Source organism: Orbicella franksi, chromosome 1, assembly GCF_964199315.1.
Source record: "Orbicella franksi chromosome 1, jaOrbFran1.1, whole genome shotgun sequence".
NCBI lineage: Eukaryota > Metazoa > Cnidaria > Anthozoa > Scleractinia > Merulinidae > Orbicella > Orbicella franksi.
The window spans coordinates 8,988,724-9,006,534 of NC_138145.1; the positions used below are offsets into that span (position 1 = coordinate 8,988,724).

A 17,811-nucleotide genomic window follows, 5' to 3' on the forward strand; every position below is an offset into this window, starting at 1 on the left:
CTCTGTCTGCGAGAATCGTAATGGTTTCATCCAAAGGTACATTCGTGAACAAGGAGGACACATCATAGGACACCAGCAAGTCACCAGGTGTTATGTTGAGGTCTCGCGGTAGTTCGTTCACAAAATCGAAAATGTCCGTGACTGTGTACTGATTTAACGACAACGGTGTGAGCTTGTTGTCCAACCATTTCGCCAAAGCATAATTATACGTATTAGTCGCTGATAGGATTGGTCGCATGGCTAATTTCTCCTTGTGTGTTTTCGGCAACCCGTATGGAGGTCGAAAATGATGGAATGCTTCCCTTTCTCGGTACTCAACTCCTAAACAGAACGCCTCGTATTGAAACTAAAGTGTTTGTGAAGCCAACAAACAGTGGTCTGCTTCTCCATTACCACAGTCATGTCGATAATAGGTACAAGCGCGGACTATTGACAACTATGCTCGATCGCACACATCGCCTGTCTTCGTCATGGTCCTACTTCACTGAGGAGTGCGAACGACTGAAGTCTGTTTTCTCTAAACTGAAATATCCCAAGCACCTTGTTGACTCCACTGTCAAAACCTTCCTAAATTTAAAGGTCGCTGACCAGCCCTCATTACGGTCCAGATCTACGACAGAAAACACTACTCGGGTTGTCATACCCTTTAAAGACCAGGAGTCTGCTAATATCGTGAAGACACAGTTGAAAGATCTCAGTGTGAAGCTGCAGACCAGTGTTCAACCGGTGTTTACGAGCCGCAAGATTGCCCAGGAGTTCCCGACAAGCGAACCTAAGCCTCAGCTCATTGATCAACAATGCGTTGTGTATAACTTCAAGTGTGACCAGTGCGATGCTGGTTATGTCGGTTACACCCGTGGCCATCTGTTCGTACGGGTTGATGGACATAGAAGCAAGACCTCGTCAGTACGCAATCACTATGATAATAGACACGCAGGCAGGATTCCGGATGACCTTCGCAATTGTTTTAGCGTGTTGAAAAAATGCCACAACAAGTTTGATTGTCTCATTAATGAGATGTTACTCATTAAACAATTACGACCGTGTTTAAATGTACAATCAGACTCAGTTCGCGCTAAAGTCTTTGTCTAACTTATGCAAATTAGAAACTCTGAACTCTTAGTTACTCTTGAAATCGCATATTTAATTAGTTTCCCTTGACAATGGCGCCAAGATGTAGCTGAAACGTCGGATTTATCTATCGTTAGTTTTTGCCTGTATATAATTATTAATTTAAAAAAATAATAATTAACGCAGAAACGTCTTTGAAAAGTAGGCGGGATCGGGATTCCAGACAAAAAAGGGCGGGATGGCGGGATTAACAGTGAAAAATGGGCGGGAAAGTGGGATTTGAGAACCCTATTGTGGACCCTCAATATACAAGACGCTTAGTATGATTCCATCCGAGCTAAGTTAACATCAGCCCTGGGTTAAGCCCCGAACAAACGATCGCAACATTTCAACGCAACGTATTCCAACATTGTTGGGCGCAACATATTGCGCCCGTATGTCCTCCCTGTTGCGACGTGTTGCGGCATGCTGTGTGTTATTGGCTCAAGTTTGAAAATGGCCAGATGTGAGCCAACACCCGACTGTCACAACACGGTGGCCAAACGCTTGCAACATGTCGTATGTTGCTCCCAACAATGTTGCCATATGTTGCGTTGAAATGTTGTGATCGTTTGGTCGGGGCTTTATGCAAGGTCATGCAAGGGGTATAGGGGAGAGAGGAGAGGTTAGGGCTTGATTTATAGAGATATGTATAGTAAGAAAGCTAGTCTGGTAGTTAGCGCCAAAGCTCCCCGACCCTTCCCTCTTCACCCAGCGTTTAATACCTTGGCAAACAATTAGACTCCATAAATTCTTAGGTTTTGTTAGGGTAATATGCAATAATACGTGCTCTAGCTGGTCACTTTTACAGTGCGGCGTCCCGCAGGGAAGTCTCCTTAGCCCCTTACTGTTTAACATCTTTATGAACGACATGAACGAATCTGTTTCCGTCTCTTCCCTCCGCCTCTACGCGGATGATACAACCGAATATACGGCGGACGAAAGTCCTCTTGTGCTTCAACACGTCTTAAATCAAGACACGGAAAAACTATCTACCTGGCTTAACTACAACTATCTTCAAGCCAACGGGGACAAGACACAAGCAATGATTCTTGGGAATTCAACATACAATTACGATTTGGAGTTTGATGGCACCGTAATCGATATCAAAGAACATTTAAAGATCCTTGGAGTATGTCTGGACAATAAGTTATCTTTCAAAGAGCACACAAATGTAATGCTGAAAAGAGTATACGCTAAGATTGCCGCACTTCGTCGCCACAAGCGCTTAGTACCCATAGATACTTTATTACTTTTATACAGGAACTTTATAATACCGCATTTTGAGTATTGTAATTCTTTACTGATTGGTATAGGTAAAACGCTCAACAAAAAAGTGGAAGACGCTAACTACTACGGTCTACGAACAGTAATGAACACGGGGAAAACTTCTAATTACGAGTCATTACTCAAACTGCTGGGCATGAGAACGCTAGAACATAGACGTTTTGAACAATCTCTGATAATATTTTTTAAGTGTTTTAAAGAAAATGGCCCACGTTATATCACCAACTTATTCAAGCCCCGGGTCACGCCATACAATCTTAGAAGCAGCGGGCTAAACGTAGAACAACGCCCTTACAATAGTAGATTCTTCCACGGCTCGTATTCTTATATCATCTCTAGAATTTGGAATCAGTTACCGCCGGCAGCAAAAAATGCAGCAAACGTTCCAGCTTTTATTAATCATCTTAATACAACAAACTTTGGTGGCTGCCAATGCAGTTCTTGTCTTAAATGATTCCTTTATAGACATGTTGTATTTTTATCGTTTTTCAATATTGTATTTTTAACGCATATTTTTTAAGATATTAATAGTATGATAATTTTGTATTTTTTAATATATAGTTTTTAAATCTTTTTTTTAACATGGTATGTCAAACACTTTTATCATGAGCCCCTGGCTCGGGAGACTTGGGCAACCACTCCCCGTGTTCTTGACGTAAAATAAATTACCTTACCTTACCTTACCTGCCTAACATGTACAAAAAGTTTAGATTTGATACTGCCAATGGTGTTATGGGGAATCGTAACGTTGGTTAAGTTAATGTTATCCGGTTGATCTTTTATTTAAAATGTGATTGAAATCCCCTGTAGCATGGAGAAAAATCAGGGACAATTGCGTGAACTAAATTAACAATAAATAACTAACAAAGCTAGCATAGTTCGTACAGTGTGATCGTCCGGGTGAGGGTAGTTTTAAAATACAAAAATAATAAAAGCTAAAAACGTGATACTAAAACTAAGGTTTAAAACTAGAACTAGGATTAAAAATCTACTGCTAACTAAGGTTAAAAATGATTAAGTAAAAACTGTTTCGGTTTGTTGTTTTACTCTATCAGTAATGCATATTTTATTTCCTTCAACTCTCCCGCGCTATTCAATAGCGTTAAGTTATGTACAACTTCAATAAATTACTCAAAATTCATTGAGGGTGCTGAGTGTTAGGTTCAAACACGCTTTGAGTCCGGCGTTTTGTTCAGTGAGTTCGGAACCCCTAACCTTACATTCACTTCCACTTACCACTCCTCGCCGGACGCGGCATGTGGTTCACCAACTAACTGAACACCCGGAACAGGCTAATCACTAAATAAATTAATACTTAACTAACTAAACAATGTTAAGCTCTCTCATTGGTTCATTCCTTAAAACACGTTCGTAACCAAGTGCTGTGAGGTCAATTGTTTGAAAACCACCGTCCAAGATTAATTCACTGACGGCTCGCCCGGCAGAGGGAGACTGCTGAATACCATGACCGCTGAAGCCGTTCACAAAAATAAGATTCCTTATTTGGGGATGTCGTCCAATAATGGCATTTTGATCCAGTGTGTTGTACTCATAATGGCCGGCCCAGGCGCTCTGGACCTAACACAACAAAGAGAAATTAAAATACAATGTATACTAAACGCACACCGAATTGTATATCGAAACAACCGCGCATGAAAAAACGTATGTCACTCACTCACTTACTCATCCCCATAGCGCCGGCTGGCGCAAAGGGGGCCCCAAAAAATAAAACGTTTGTGGGCTCATTATAAGATTATCTTATTGATTATGTGTTTGCCTAGGCTTTGCGTTGTAAGAGGCGCGCTGAACTCTGAATCGGCTGCACGTGTTCGAATCCTGATCAGGATCATTGCGTCCTGTTCTTAGCGGGCAAAATACTTTACTTTAACTCAGAGTGGCTCTCTCCAAATGACTCTGGTGTATAAATGGGTACCAACGAATTTAATACTGGGGTTAGACCTGAATTCCGCTGCTCTCTCAAGTCCGTTACACGTTCCTCCCCGAGAAGGAGTTCGGGGGAGGACCATGGGCCTTACCAGTTGCTACAGATCTCACCTTGACGCATTCAAACGCAGGGATTCTATGAGCCAGATTTGGCCATATTTTCTCTGTAAAGAAATCATAGTCGACCTCGAAGTCTGAAGATTCATGATCATCCTCCTAAATGGGAGAAAAAAACCGACACCATTGTAAAAAAAATAAGGCTAATCGGTGTGTTTTAGAATTACCTCTTCGTAGTGGTCTCTATCTCTTGTCAATAAATTTGAAAAACAGCGCGTTGGTGGATGCCGATAATCTGGCACTGAGTCAGTGGAGTGTAAAATTATTATTAAAGTACAGTCCATCATCTCTCTTTGATTATCATCAGTGCACAGACCAGTCTGTTCGTGTCTGCCCTTTCATTCGTGAATTGAACGAAACACTTAAGCTGATATACCACGATTGTTCGTGGATTTATTCGAATTAGAACAACTATTGATCGAAGAAAATCAGTAACAGTTTATTCAGAACACTTGCTTTGCCTTGTAGACAAGGTGTTTATTCGTGACTCAGTGTCAAAAATGCCGTAGGAAAAGAGTGATTTCTGGCATGTCTGTCCACCCTTCAACGCTCGTCATGTTTTGAACTTCAGAAACAAAGTAAGGCTACATAAGAAGGAGAATGTTTGCACTAATCATACTTACTTTCTCTGGAGACAATCCAGAAATGTAACATCCTCCTTCAGGGCGAACATATGTACCGGTACAATCAACAACAAGCGGCATTTCATCTCTCCCGGGTGCTTCTGGGCAATCTAGCACAAACACGCACCGCTTTCTTGGTTCGACTGGTAAATGTATCCCAAGCTTCTTTGCGAGATGCCCTGCCTTCGGACCTGCAGCATTAACCACGACTCCACAGTGGATGGTTTGCACATTATTCGGAGAGGAACTGGTTATCACCTACCCAAAGATACGACAGGTTCAGAGAAAATACAAATGAAACAGAGACTAGTAACCAATAACGGGTTTCTATCGTTATTATATAACAGAGAAACATACTTCATTGGGATTGGCCGAAAACAGGCTAAGTTATCTTTAGTTTCTAATTTGCGGTGAAATTTAACGCGTGCGCACTTGTAATTTTCTCAGTCGGTTACATAATAAATGATTATCTGAATGAAAGTTCGAGCAACTAACGATTTTCCTTACGCTTACATGTAACATTTGAAAACGTTCCCAAAATAACTGCACGAGCCTTTAGGTGAGAGTAATTTGAAAGAATTTTCAAATATCACTTGCGGTGTAAATCCTTAATTACTCAAAGTATCATTCAATTATCTATACTACTGACCCACTACTCCCCATATTTTTTGCAATGCGCTAGCTGATAGTTTATCTCGAATTTCCCAGAAATGGTTTTGATTATCCCGATTCCCAGTAATTAGTTCAAATTCCCGGCTAGTATCGCCCTCTCGTCTTTCTAAACGTTTTTTTTTTACGTTTGCAGTGCGATGAAATACTCTACAAATTTGGTTTCAGCCATCTTCCCCACCATTTCCAAAACAGGAAAGAAGTACTATATAAAAATAAACTGTTTGCTGTAATTTAAGTTGGTATTCTTCTGATAGTCCAAACCTTAATGCTGTTTATTTGGCCATTGTAATCTGTATCAAAGTCTACAGCCTCGCCAGTTATGTATTCCACGTCCAGAGAAACAGCCTTCCTCTTGAAGGCATTCAGTAAAGACCATGGATCAAACCAACCTTCACTTCCTGTACCTGAAATATTGGGAAGCAAATACCATTGTAGGCCTGCAATGCGTGCAGAGTACTGCGCAAGTATATCTCGATTTTTGTGCAGAATGGACCTTAAAGGGACACTGTCAACTTTGGGACTGTGCTGACCTGGACACTAGTTTCTTCATTTTGAAAAACGTTCACCTCAACCTGAAATCAAAGTACATCTAGAAATCCGCTTCAATCTTCACAGTGTTTTGCTTGATTTTCAATTGTTTACTGAAAAACCTGTTTTTGAGTGTGCATGCTTTTGCACGTCCTATGATATTATTTTTATCATATTTGGTTAGAAACAGTATGGATCGTGTCTCTGTGATATCAAATTGGTTATGGAATGGTATCTAATGTGCACGTGCGCCAGCTGACTGTGTCCCTATAATGACATTAGCAAATAAATGTTCTGATCTATTGGGTGTGGCCCAGTCAAGGTACATGTAAACCCGTAATTACTCATCAATAGGGAGTAAATTTGTGGGACAGTGGACATGTACTAGAAATATTCCATAGGAACTCAGTTAAGCCAGAAACTTTTACACAAAGCTTTTCGTCTCACAATTCAAAACCTACAGTACTATACTGCAGTATGTACTACGTACTCTTTTTAAATAAACTAAAAAACCTGATGTCTCTCAGTTAACTGCTTGTAATTAATGTTAATTTCTGCTAATACACTGTGGTACATTACTCCCTATAATAATTTGTAATGCTAACCCAATGAAGCAAGTGCGATGCCGTCTGTGTTAATCCAAGGAAATCGCTCACTGAGTTCACTTGGTGAAAGAAGAATGACATGGCAGTCTAACTTCCTGAAATATAGATTATTCACGTCATGAGGACAACTTCATTTAACATCTCAAAGCTGAGCCCTGCCCAGATTAGATATCTAGCTGAAACTATATTTTTCAAGATACTTTCAGTTAAGATTTGCAGTCAAGAGCAAAGATTACTGGCCCTGGGGTAGATCTAGAGGGCTCAGGGGGTTCGGTCCTTCACCCCCTAAATTAAAAAAAAAAAGAGCCATAGATTACAACATACTGACTTGGCCTGAGAATGCTGGAAGTCCCATTTCCTGAAGGACCCCTTCTCAAAAACCTGTATCTGCCCCAGTGGCCAAGAGGTCTATTACCAAGTTATCAAGATTTAACCAGACACTTCATTCCATGTATAAAAACCTAACATGCTTCTAAAAGAACAAGAATCATGTCACACTCTTAAGCTCCTGGAATAAATTAAATTGTGTTCTCCTCTCCATCTACTTAACCCCTGACTGTTGTATTACTGAGAGGAGAATTTTTTTCTCTCTGTTCTAAAAATTATGAAACCTCTCAGGTTGAATGAATCCAGTTACTTCCTAATGGACCATTTTTGATAATGCAGATGCTGGGATTTAGGGGACTTATCAATGACAAAAGAAATTGGTTATTTGTGCATGAATTTTAAAGTGATTTCTTTTTACAATTGTTTATTAGTCCCCTAAAGGTCACGCCATATTTCAAAATAATTATTATTGGTCTGTTAAATTGGCATGACAATCATTTCCCCGGCACTAAGGCATTCAGACCCATTTGGAAAGTGAAATAAATATTTTTGTCCATTCCTGACTATCCTCTGTTATAAACTATTCTGACTTTCAATAAATCAGGAATCAAACTCTTTTTGGATTTAAAATTCATAAGGACTAAATTTCAAGGAAATTCCAGGACACAATTCCAATTTTTCAAGGACTCTATCCAGTTAAAAGAATACCATTTGAATGTAGTATGTGACACTTAAGGTTTAAGTGAAACCTGACAGATTTGTTCACATCTACATTTTTCCAGTCCAGTCCACTATGAACAATGGTACTTAATGGCTAACAAATCATTTCCCTTATTGTATGAGCTGGGTGTGGACAACTGTTTTTTTTTTGCCTAATTAGTAACATAACAAATTATTGTATTAGCCAAACAGTCAATCAAGATATTGTAAGGTATTTAAGGGCCCTATCATTCAGTCAGACTTTAAGGTCTTTAAAATTTTGATTTCAAATTCAAGGACTTTCAATGTACGTGCAAAATCCTGTATAATGTGCCAGGGTGTTTCATATTTTTGTGTGTCAATTTGGGTGTGTTCCGGCATGTTCTGAATGTATTCCAAGGGTGCTCAGAGGTATCGCTGATTTTCAGCTGCTTTTGAATTATTTTGGCTATGCATGCATGACCATGCAATTACTTACAAAGTACTTACTGCAAAATTATACATAATTCTGTATTTCCACAAGTTTACCTTTGAAGTGCATGATTTTTCTTTAGTATTTCTTCCCCATTCTTGCTTGCCAGAAACAGATAACCTTGTCTCCTGAGTTGGATGTCAGGGGGGTCACACCCCTCAACTGCCAAATGTTGGTCTATTTCTGAGAGAAATCGAAAGCTCTGTTGCGACATTTGAACATTTTCAGCCAAGGAGAACTGCTGTCTAATTGATGCAAGTGACAATGTTGTTGATGCATTTGAGTACTTTATGAAATAAAAAAAGAAACACAGAGATTATCAAATATATCCCTCAACGTTACTACATGTACATCTCAAGTGGTAAATTATGCTAATTTTACTCTGGTTACTAATTTATAACTTTATTTTATCACATTGGTTACTCTAGTGTATAGATAATCTAAACAACCGTTGGTATCTTCTCATTTATTCAATTCAGGGGGTTAAAAAAACTTCCACCTCAGATCACCAAGTCCTCATGCCCTACGGACCAATTTCTCACACTAACATTGTACAGTTGTAGCTGAAAAATTTGGGCCATTGCTGCCTAACTGAAACATGGTCATTGAACATGTATGCTCGAATAAATGCAAGAAAGAAATTGCATGTAAATGACGCTATGCAGGGGGGAGGGGGAGTCCCATATAGAAAGGACAGGGGTGCTTGTTGCACCCTTTAGGGGTTAAAAAAAGCAGTTTTGGCACCTCCTAGGGTACTCAATTCAGCCTCAAAAAGTCCACAATGGGAGCTTTTATACTACCTTTTAGGGTATTGAGCCAAGAAAATATGAAAAGAGATATTTGACAATCAACTGATTTTTAATTTTGGTCTCATTTACACCAGAAATTCACAACTCATCAGTAAAAGTGTGTAATCAGTTAATGTGTTGGTTTAGAATTGCTACCTCTTAGGGTTGAAAAATTTCAAGCTACGCCCATAGGATCCTGGTACTTTCTAGGGATTTTTCTCAAAAGTTCTGACGAGTACCCTCGTCCTTTTTAAACGGAATTCCCCCTCCCCCACCCCCACCCGGGTTACGTCAACTAGAGGTTGTTATGTAATACTTCCTAGACTTGATCGGAGTAGTGTTCGAAATGTGTTTGGGTACGCCTTCGGAACGGAATACCTTCTGAAATGTTTAGCTATGTTTGGGTACATATGCGTGTATCTTAAGCTATCTATCAGATCATTAGGTTTTCTAATATATTTCGAGAGTGCTCAGGACACTCGAAAAAAGTTGCAGGTATGTAGAAAGACTAGAGGAAGCAGTACACTTAGCAAACCTCACTTACCGTAGGATCACGCTCAATCACGCAGATTTTACCCATTTCATGTGTCAATCTGCTCGCTAGAAAGTAAGCCGAAGATGAGCCCATGGCACCCCCGCCAACGATCGCAACATCGTAAATGTTTTTCTCTTTGGGACTGCCAGCTTTCGAAGCTTTCGTGCCATACGACAGCGACAGGCAGCGAACACAGTTCAAATAATTCATTCTCAATCGGTTGTTTGAACGAGAGATTAAACAAGTCAAGGTTTTCCGTAAGAAAACGCCGCGGGTAGCCATTTTGTTATTAGATATTCAAGATTTTTTGAGATTGTGTGAACTGTTGTCGTGTCACGCCGGGCCATTGGCTGATTTGTCACAGAATCGTCGAAGGGAAATTCCTGTCCCTCCCGTCCCTGACAGTATCAGTTGGTCATAAAGATGGCGTCTGTTTCTGACTTTGTGCCGGTGAGAAGAGAGCTGATAAAGAACACTCCTCCAAAACCGTTCCTTATCGGAGTTGCTGGTGGATCAGCTTCTGGAAAGGTAACAGTCACTTAACAAGTCATTTTGCAAAGGTGTTTTAGGGAAAAGAGTGCTGCAAACTTTCATTTCCTTGTTTCTGCAAGCTAATAACTTGACCGGCTTTGACCCGCAACAATATTTAATCTGCTCCTGGAGTAAACGTGTAAAAATGTAAACCTTCACACTTGAATGTACTAAGTGGATAGCATTCTACTTTGAGAGAACGTCAAACAAGTATTTTGCGGCAGGATATCCGCTCTCTTTGGTGTGGGGCTCGTGAAATTCGTGGGCTTGATGCCTGAAACAGCTGAGGTAGATTCTTTGATCTCAGCTAAGTTATCACGTTGATGGATCACTCATAGTCGAACTGTTTTGATCTGAGTTGTTTGGAAAACTTTACACCATTTTTATCGGGTGAAATCGGTCTGTAAGCTTATATAGCATTAGCATGGTAACAGAGAAATATAAGTTTGGAGTGAAAACACTTCGCAATTCGATATTCCTAGCCGCTTCCTTTCAGGGGTTATCTTTTTCTGCATTTCCCATTTTTCAATTTTCCATCAGCTTTTTTATTACTCAGTGAAAACACGGAATTTATTTCCCTTTTAACTTGGAAAGTAATATTTTCCAAGTTGTCGGTATGGATGGAACATTTTCTTCGTCACTCCTTCACTCCTCTTCCTGTTAGACAGTTTCGAACATCCGCTGACCAGTTAACAGGGCTTTCACAGTCGCTTGCACACTGAATTTATGTCAAATTATTTGAAAGGTAGAAGGTGAAACAATGTTTCAACTGTAAGGAAAAGACTTCATGCTTCTTCCTTTGTGATTCAATTGAAAGGAAAAAGGTCTTCATGTGTTTTCACAATTGTTTATAGTCAACAGTTTGTTCTAAAATAATGGAACAGCTGGGTCAGGATGGAGTAGAATCAAGAAGAGTCGTGATTGTCAGTCAGGACAGCTTTTACAGAGAACTTTCGGAAGACGAAGCTAAGGATGCAAAAGTGGGAAATTTTGACTTTGATCACCCAGGTGAAACTTCTGATTTGTTTTTCTTTGCAATAATTTTCTTCATCTGTCAGTGTTGTTAAAATATTATTGTTTATTTCCTTGTTTCCTTTTTTAGCTTGACATAAAAATCTAGTGCTGTCTTTTTGACTTACTGAAGGCAGCTCAGTACCCTTCTCCATGAGTCTGTATATATCCCAGGCCATTATGCTAGTATTTTATTTTCAAAAATATAAATCAGGGAGAACAGAAATTTGGCTCAAAACATCTGGAGGTTTTAAAAATTGAGAGTAAATTTCTTCTAACTTTTTTTCCAAAATCATCAGAGCTAAAGCTTGCTTCAAATAATGGCCAGGGAGACTGGAATAATCGATGAACAAAACATGTCCTTTCCACTGCATGATTGTGTTAATATAAGAACGATAGCACCACGTGGCAAGGAATGCAAAAAGGTCCTAACTTTTGTGCAACTTTGCTATTGTTGTATCATAATTCTGATTGGCCCAATCAACAAACTCTACCAAAACTTCAGGCAGCTGTATATATATTTATGCGTAATTGATCAACTATCTTCCTTTCAACAAAACCTCTTCTGAGTCTAAATACCACAGTAATCCTATGTGGGGAACATTGGGAAATCGGAAGCTTTTATTGTCTTTGTTCACCACTGTTGTGATTGGTTGAATGTTTTAACACAAAGGAAACTACCTTTCAAAATAGAGTTAAAATATATTTTATATCATAAACCTGCTTTCCATCGGTTGATACATTCTCCATATGAAAACACAACAGTTTCAATGTGGGGAAAGCCTATTGCCACAGAATAATAGAAAATGCTACAATTCTTATCGGGATCATTACTTAATTGGTGTAATTTTAAGTGACTTACATGTGAAATCCTTTTTTAAAGATGCTTTTGATTATGAGATGACGCTTGATACTCTGCGGAAAGCTAAAGCTGGTGAAACTGTTAAAATACCAATATATGATGCTGTTAATGCTACAAGGTAACTTGCCTGTGATAAAAGAGGAAACATAAAATAATTGCTTTAATTTACAATGTACCTGGTTGCTTTAATACAGTGGCGGATTGCAGAAGGAAGAAAAGCCAGCAGGGCAGGCCAAAAAATAACCCCCTGCCTCCGCTTCCCCCCCCCCCCCCCCCTTTAGCTCAAGTTCTAGATCTGCCACTGCTTTAATATACTGTTGGTGCTCTAGTTTTCTAATATTTAAAGTATAAAATGATAATTTTGAATAAGATATTGATGCAGTTGAACATTTCTATCTTGAACTCAGTTATCCTGTCAAGGCAATACGCAGTGCACACCTCACTAGATCCTTTCCCACTCTGAAGTCGTCCATCCAAGTTTTGAGAAGTTTGGTTGTGTTGTATAGTGATATTTGTTTAATGTTTCTTTTGTAGACAAAACGAGTCTATCACAATATACCCTGCTGATGTAATACTCTTTGAGGGGATCTTAACAATCTATTTCAAGGAAATTCGTGACATGCTTGATATGAAGTTATTTGTTGACACAGACAGCGATACCAGATTATCAAGAAGAGGTATGTATTATGCATGACATGATTGATGATCATTTGTACTTGTTATTTGCACTCAGAAAATCTTGAGAGTGTCTTACAAAGTAAAGACCAGAATTTAACATGAGTCATAGTGACTCATCAGACCGGAGCTTTTCAATAACATCTCCTTGTTGTGTATTGTGGTTACAAAACTTTAACTACTAACAATGTACAGCTGTAAGTGTGGAGGCACAGTGGCCTCATGGTGAGTATGCTCACTTCTGGATTGAGGAGTCCAGGTTCGGGCCCCGGTCAGGGGCATTGTGTTGTGTTCTTGGGCAAGACACTTTACTCCCACAGTGCCTCTCTCACCCAGGTGTATTATAAATAGGTACCAGCAAGCTCAAAGCTGGGGGTAACCCTGCAGTGGACTAGCACCCCATCCGTGGGGGAGTAGAAATACTCCTTGAGTCACTTCATGCTACTGAATTGAGTGAAACCAGAGAATGCACCAGCCTGATGGGGCCACTTGGCCCGTATGCAGACTTTATGTTTTTACCTACAGCTGTAAGTAGTATCAGCACTAGCTCATAGCCTGGCATTAATTAATGTCAGGCTGCCCTGATATCAAATAAAAAGAACAAATAATAAAAGAAATAATAGTTCATCCACCAATTCTGATTGTGTTGAATGTCGCTTTTGTAGTCTTTCGGGAAGTTGACATCATATTGATGATGGGTCAGTATGATTACAAGCCAATTTCAGCTATACTTATGTATGATGGCATGTAATGCCATCATACACCACTACACACATGCTTACTTGCTTACCACTTTAAATTGCAGTGTTACGAGATACTCAGGAGCGAGGAAGAGATCTTGAGCAAGTGTTGGCCACCTACGCAAATTTTGTTAAGCCAGCATTTGAGGAATTTTGTCTTCCAGTAAGTTTTTAATACTCAACTCACTTGTTAACCAGTTACGGTTTTATTAATACAGTACGTGTATGTGCAATTTTAGTACAACTGTGCTCGCGTATGTATGTTCTAATATAATAAAGCTGACTCATGGGTTTAAAATTTTCAGACAAAAAAGTATGCTGATGTGATAATACCAAGAGGGTCAGATAACACAGGTAATAGAGTAAAAAGTTATATACTTAAAATATTCCTTAAGGCAACTCTTTTCACTTTCATCACAAGAATGAAGGCCAAGGTTCAAGTACATGTACATGTATGTGCAAGCAATAAATGCTGGAATTTAAGTTAGAAGTCCATTTTGATCAGCATTTCCTAAATACATATGTGCAAGTATATACAGGTATGAAATCCTCTCATACAGAACATTGAAAATATCTTTTAAGCAGTTTTTGGCCCTGATTGTTGTCATTTCTTAATACACATTATAACACAGACAAATTAGCAGCATTAACAATAGTATTACACTCTGCAAACAAGCATTTGAATCTTACATGCATCAAAACATCAGACCTTTTTCAGGGCTAGTACTTTGTGATGTGAAGATATGACTAATTACTGGTATATGACTTATTTTAGACAGGAACTTTGTCATAGGTAGAAATTCTCTTTTTTTCTTTTTTTTATCAAATCTTTTTAGTGGCCATTAGCCTCATTGTACAACATATAAAAGACATTTTAAATGGAAACAAAAGTGGCAAGCAAGATGGTGACCCAGGGCGTCGACAAAGACACCTTTCTGATTCAAGTATGACAATTTCATCCAGGCCACACTGATGACGTGGATTTTACCTGGAAGAGATGATCTATTCCTGATAATAATAAATTAACTATCTTTAAAATAGGCCAATTTCGATATTTTAAAATTCTAATGTGGCTCTGAGGCTAGGGGAATAAAACAAAAGGAATCACGTCGAGATACAGGGATCAATAATTAATAATGCTTTTGTGTTGTTCCCTGAAGCCTTGGGGCCAAGTTGGAATTTTTATGCATCAAAATTGGCCTTTTAGTTTGCAATGTGTTTAATTTTGCACAAATATCAGTTTGAGAATTGAAAGCAGAGTGATTTCCTGTAATGGTTCTTTCGAATGTGAAACGCAATATATATATGTAGCTGGCAATTACATCCTTTTTTTTGTGAGAATAATTACTTGATTGCATTAATGCTTAATGTAAATTAGACTGTTTAATAACATGTGATTATGTAATGCTGTAATTTGTTTTTAATACTCTACTTTTACTTATAGGTAGTTAATACTTTTAATTAATGTTTTCTTTTTTTCTGTAAGAGAGCTTTAATTTTTATAACTAAGCTTAAAAGCTGAAATAGAGATTGAGCAGTTGTTCTGAAATACTACATGGAAGGACTGTAACTTAATCAAAAATCAAGGCAGTTATTTGTTTAGCTTAAATTTCAATATTGCCGTGCTGTGTGTAACGTAAAGTAATTAAGACACTGTAGCTGCATTAAAACTAAAATGGCGTAACTGTGCTATCAAATACTTTTTATAAGCAAATTTAACTTAATATGCACAATCATAAAGCAAGGCTCATCTTTAGAGTATAGTTAAGTAATATTATGTCTCATATTTGCGGTTCTTGTCTGTCTTTGAATGTAGTCATTCACTTCTTCACTTCTCTGCTCATAATCCCCGGCGGGGGAGGGGGGGGGGGGAGGGGGAGGGGGTTAATGGGCAAACATAGTCATTCACAAGGTTATGATTCAATAACTAAGCTCTTTTGAATCTTTTCTTTTACCATAATTATGCAATAGAAGACATAATGCTAATGGTCAAATTTTCCAAGAATGTGTTTTTACTTCCTTTTTTCAAATCATTTTATAGCACAAATTCAGTCAAAACATGCTGTTCAGGTGCTGCTCAGTAGCGTCACTTTCAAATTATGAGGTTATAATAGATTTTGTCAGGCAGGCCTGATAAATCACAGTATCACACACAAGGTTCATTAAGATCTTTGTGTTTTAATTGTGGACCTCCAGGTCCAAAGCAACAATTATTTATAATGAATAACACAGGAGTTGATATTTGCTAATAAGTTATTCATGATAGCGTGGTTGAAAAATAGTTATTTCGATCAGAGAACACTACAAGTTCTTTATGGTCAAAGAGGGTCAGTATCTTGCTTAAGCTTTAGTCTTTAATCAGAGTGCCAAAAGGTTTTAATGAATATTATTTGCAGCCATTACAGTGTACTTGGATTGTGATGGAAAACGTTTCCCAATGATCATTGCATGATGACCCAGATAGAGGTTGCGAAGGAAATTACAAGGGAGGGGTGGAAAAACAGAACTGTAGCTTGAAATTTTACGTTTTATGTGAATTTCATATTTGTTTGTTGTGGGTGGTTTGGGCGGAAGTAAATGTCTTGTAATATGATATTCAAAGAGAGTTTCAATGTGGGTGTTTTAACACCTGCCAGCAACACCACTAGAGACCTAAATTCCTTGGGTACTTTTCTTGCAGGCTTGCTAGATGACTTTTCCTTTACAGTACTTTTGCAAATGAGTTAATGCTAGTCTTTTGCAGTTTTTATACTCGCGTGTTATTGAAAACGGAATTGAAAAGAGATTGGCACCGGTCAATCGAGGAGTTAATACGTAGAGTTTTTCAGCAGCTTCTTAGTGCTGTTTGTTTAGTCAGTTGTGTTACAGTTCTACTTAGTTATAAGCGTGTGTGTTCTTTTCCAGGCCTTTGGGTTCCTAGAGATGACATTCGTTCAGTGTGATACATATAGGTTTGCATGAGTGTCGTTGTAGAAGTTCCACCATGCTGTAAATACAGTTTATGATGATTAATTTATTGGAACAAGTAGTCCTTTTCGTTTGTTTTGCGTGCGTGCAAAGAAGGAATAAACGTTATTGAGTTTTTGTAAACTTGTGGTAAATTTTTCCATTCATGTGCGTAGTCACACCTGTTAGAGGCTTCAGAATCTGAATTCCTATTCAGATAATTTTCGCGGGGCAAAAGGAGAAACTTTCATCAGGAGGCTTTCTCGAGTTTTCTTCAGTAAAGTCCATACATATCGGGTGACAGGATTCGCCTTATTCCTCGTTTATCGGCAATATTTATTTAGACCAGGATGTTTTTTTACCCAGAGGCAGAAATAATTGCAAGAAAGGAAAAAACAGAAAATTTGCCTTTACTACCCCAACACCTACTTTGCCGTCTTATTAGAATTCTCATCAGGTCAGGTTCTTTGTACTGTTAGGATTTCGAAAGCTTTCACCGAAGAAAACTGAAGAAAAGGGCAAAGTCACGAAAACAGTGACAAAATAATAGGGATGGATGTAGAACAGTATTTCGTCTTTCCTTGTCACCATTTTTTTCAGGTTTGAACGAGAAGTTACAAAAGAATGCGAAGGGTCGAACGTGATGTGCGCGCTCAAGGAGATACACAAATGGTGAAAGAAGCTTAACGGAAGACATGCTTTGCCTTGGGAATATACGTGTGGACAGCCCGCGAGAAGATTCTCGTATTTGGGTTTTGTACGGCTTTCCTTTAGGCAGCGTCCAGACTAGGTCGAAGGAATTTGAAAACGCAGGGTTTTTTCGACGGTTAGGCCTACCGTCCACACTAATCCGTCACGAAAACGGAGCTTTTCGAAATTCAAAAAAGCCAGCTTTTCGTTTTCGTGTGGACAAAACCTTTTGAAAACGGGGTTTTTCGAAAACGATGATGTCACAATAATCATGTGATTTCCCTGACCGAGGTATCCTGAAACACAAACCCAAAATGACCGGTGATTGTTGCGGTTTTACATTCCTCTAGCGTAGTGTGAACGGGGCTTTAGGTTTCGCGAGGGCTAACATGAAGAGGGATTTGTGGACAACTAAAGCGTCGCACGCACTGAAGAAGTGATTGGTTGAGGTAACTTGTGTGGCGTGCGCGCTTAACCAATCAGAACGAATCGTTTTCCTGCTTTTGGTTCGTCTTTACCCGCGCTTTGAACACAGCACTTGGTAAGCCATGTGGGGTCGGCGCACAACTGCTTCAAGAAATGAAACTATCGGCCGTCAAATGTTCACAAAAATCTTTCGAATTTGCTGGGTATAAAATTTTTTTTTTTT

At 38.9% G+C, this 17,811-nt stretch overlaps 2 protein-coding genes across 2 annotated transcripts; one reads left to right on the forward strand and one right to left on the reverse strand.

The window, feature by feature from the left end:
- Positions 1 to 2,363: 2,363 nt before the first annotated feature.
- On the reverse strand, positions 2,364 to 10,003 carry LOC145488468 (FAD-dependent oxidoreductase domain-containing protein 1-like). Its single transcript, XM_081467348.1, has 7 exons — positions 9,717 to 10,003; positions 8,441 to 8,670; positions 6,887 to 6,981; positions 6,015 to 6,157; positions 5,082 to 5,339; positions 4,453 to 4,557; positions 2,364 to 3,975 (listed from the first exon to the last, which is right to left on the reverse strand). Exons 1-7 carry the CDS (start codon positions 9,987 to 9,989, stop codon positions 3,721 to 3,723), a joined length of 1,359 nt encoding a protein of 452 aa, XP_081323474.1. The 5' UTR covers positions 9,990 to 10,003; the 3' UTR covers positions 2,364 to 3,720.
- Positions 10,004 to 10,117: 114 nt separating this feature from the next.
- Positions 10,118 to 15,392, forward strand: LOC145488539 (uridine-cytidine kinase 2-like). The gene is made up of 7 exons (XM_081467429.1): positions 10,118 to 10,235; positions 11,093 to 11,246; positions 12,133 to 12,229; positions 12,646 to 12,788; positions 13,592 to 13,689; positions 13,832 to 13,880; positions 14,363 to 15,392. Exons 1-7 carry the CDS (start codon positions 10,131 to 10,133, stop codon positions 14,497 to 14,499), a joined length of 783 nt encoding a protein of 260 aa, XP_081323555.1. The 5' UTR covers positions 10,118 to 10,130; the 3' UTR covers positions 14,500 to 15,392.
- The last annotated feature ends 2,419 nt before the right edge of the window (positions 15,393 to 17,811 follow it).

Excerpts from the sequence above, each read along its gene's own strand:
- LOC145488468 (XM_081467348.1), bottom strand. The coding sequence starts at position 9,989 with ATGGCTACCCGCGGCGTTTTCTTACGGAAAACCTTGACTTGTTTAATC. Across the intron at positions 8,671-9,716 it reads TGATTGAGCGTGATCCTACG|TACTCAAATGCATCAACAAC; the intron begins GTAAGTGAGGTT and ends TATTTCATAAAG. Across the intron at positions 3,976-4,452 it reads CTGCGTTTGAATGCGTCAAG|GTCCAGAGCGCCTGGGCCGG; the intron begins GTGAGATCTGTA and ends TTGTTGTGTTAG.
- LOC145488539 (XM_081467429.1), top strand. The coding sequence starts at position 10,131 with ATGGCGTCTGTTTCTGACTTTGTGCCGGTGAGAAGAGAGCTGATAAAG. Across the intron at positions 10,236-11,092 it reads GTGGATCAGCTTCTGGAAAG|TCAACAGTTTGTTCTAAAAT; the intron begins GTAACAGTCACT and ends AATTGTTTATAG. Across the intron at positions 13,881-14,362 it reads AAGAGGGTCAGATAACACAG|TGGCCATTAGCCTCATTGTA; the intron begins GTAATAGAGTAA and ends AAATCTTTTTAG.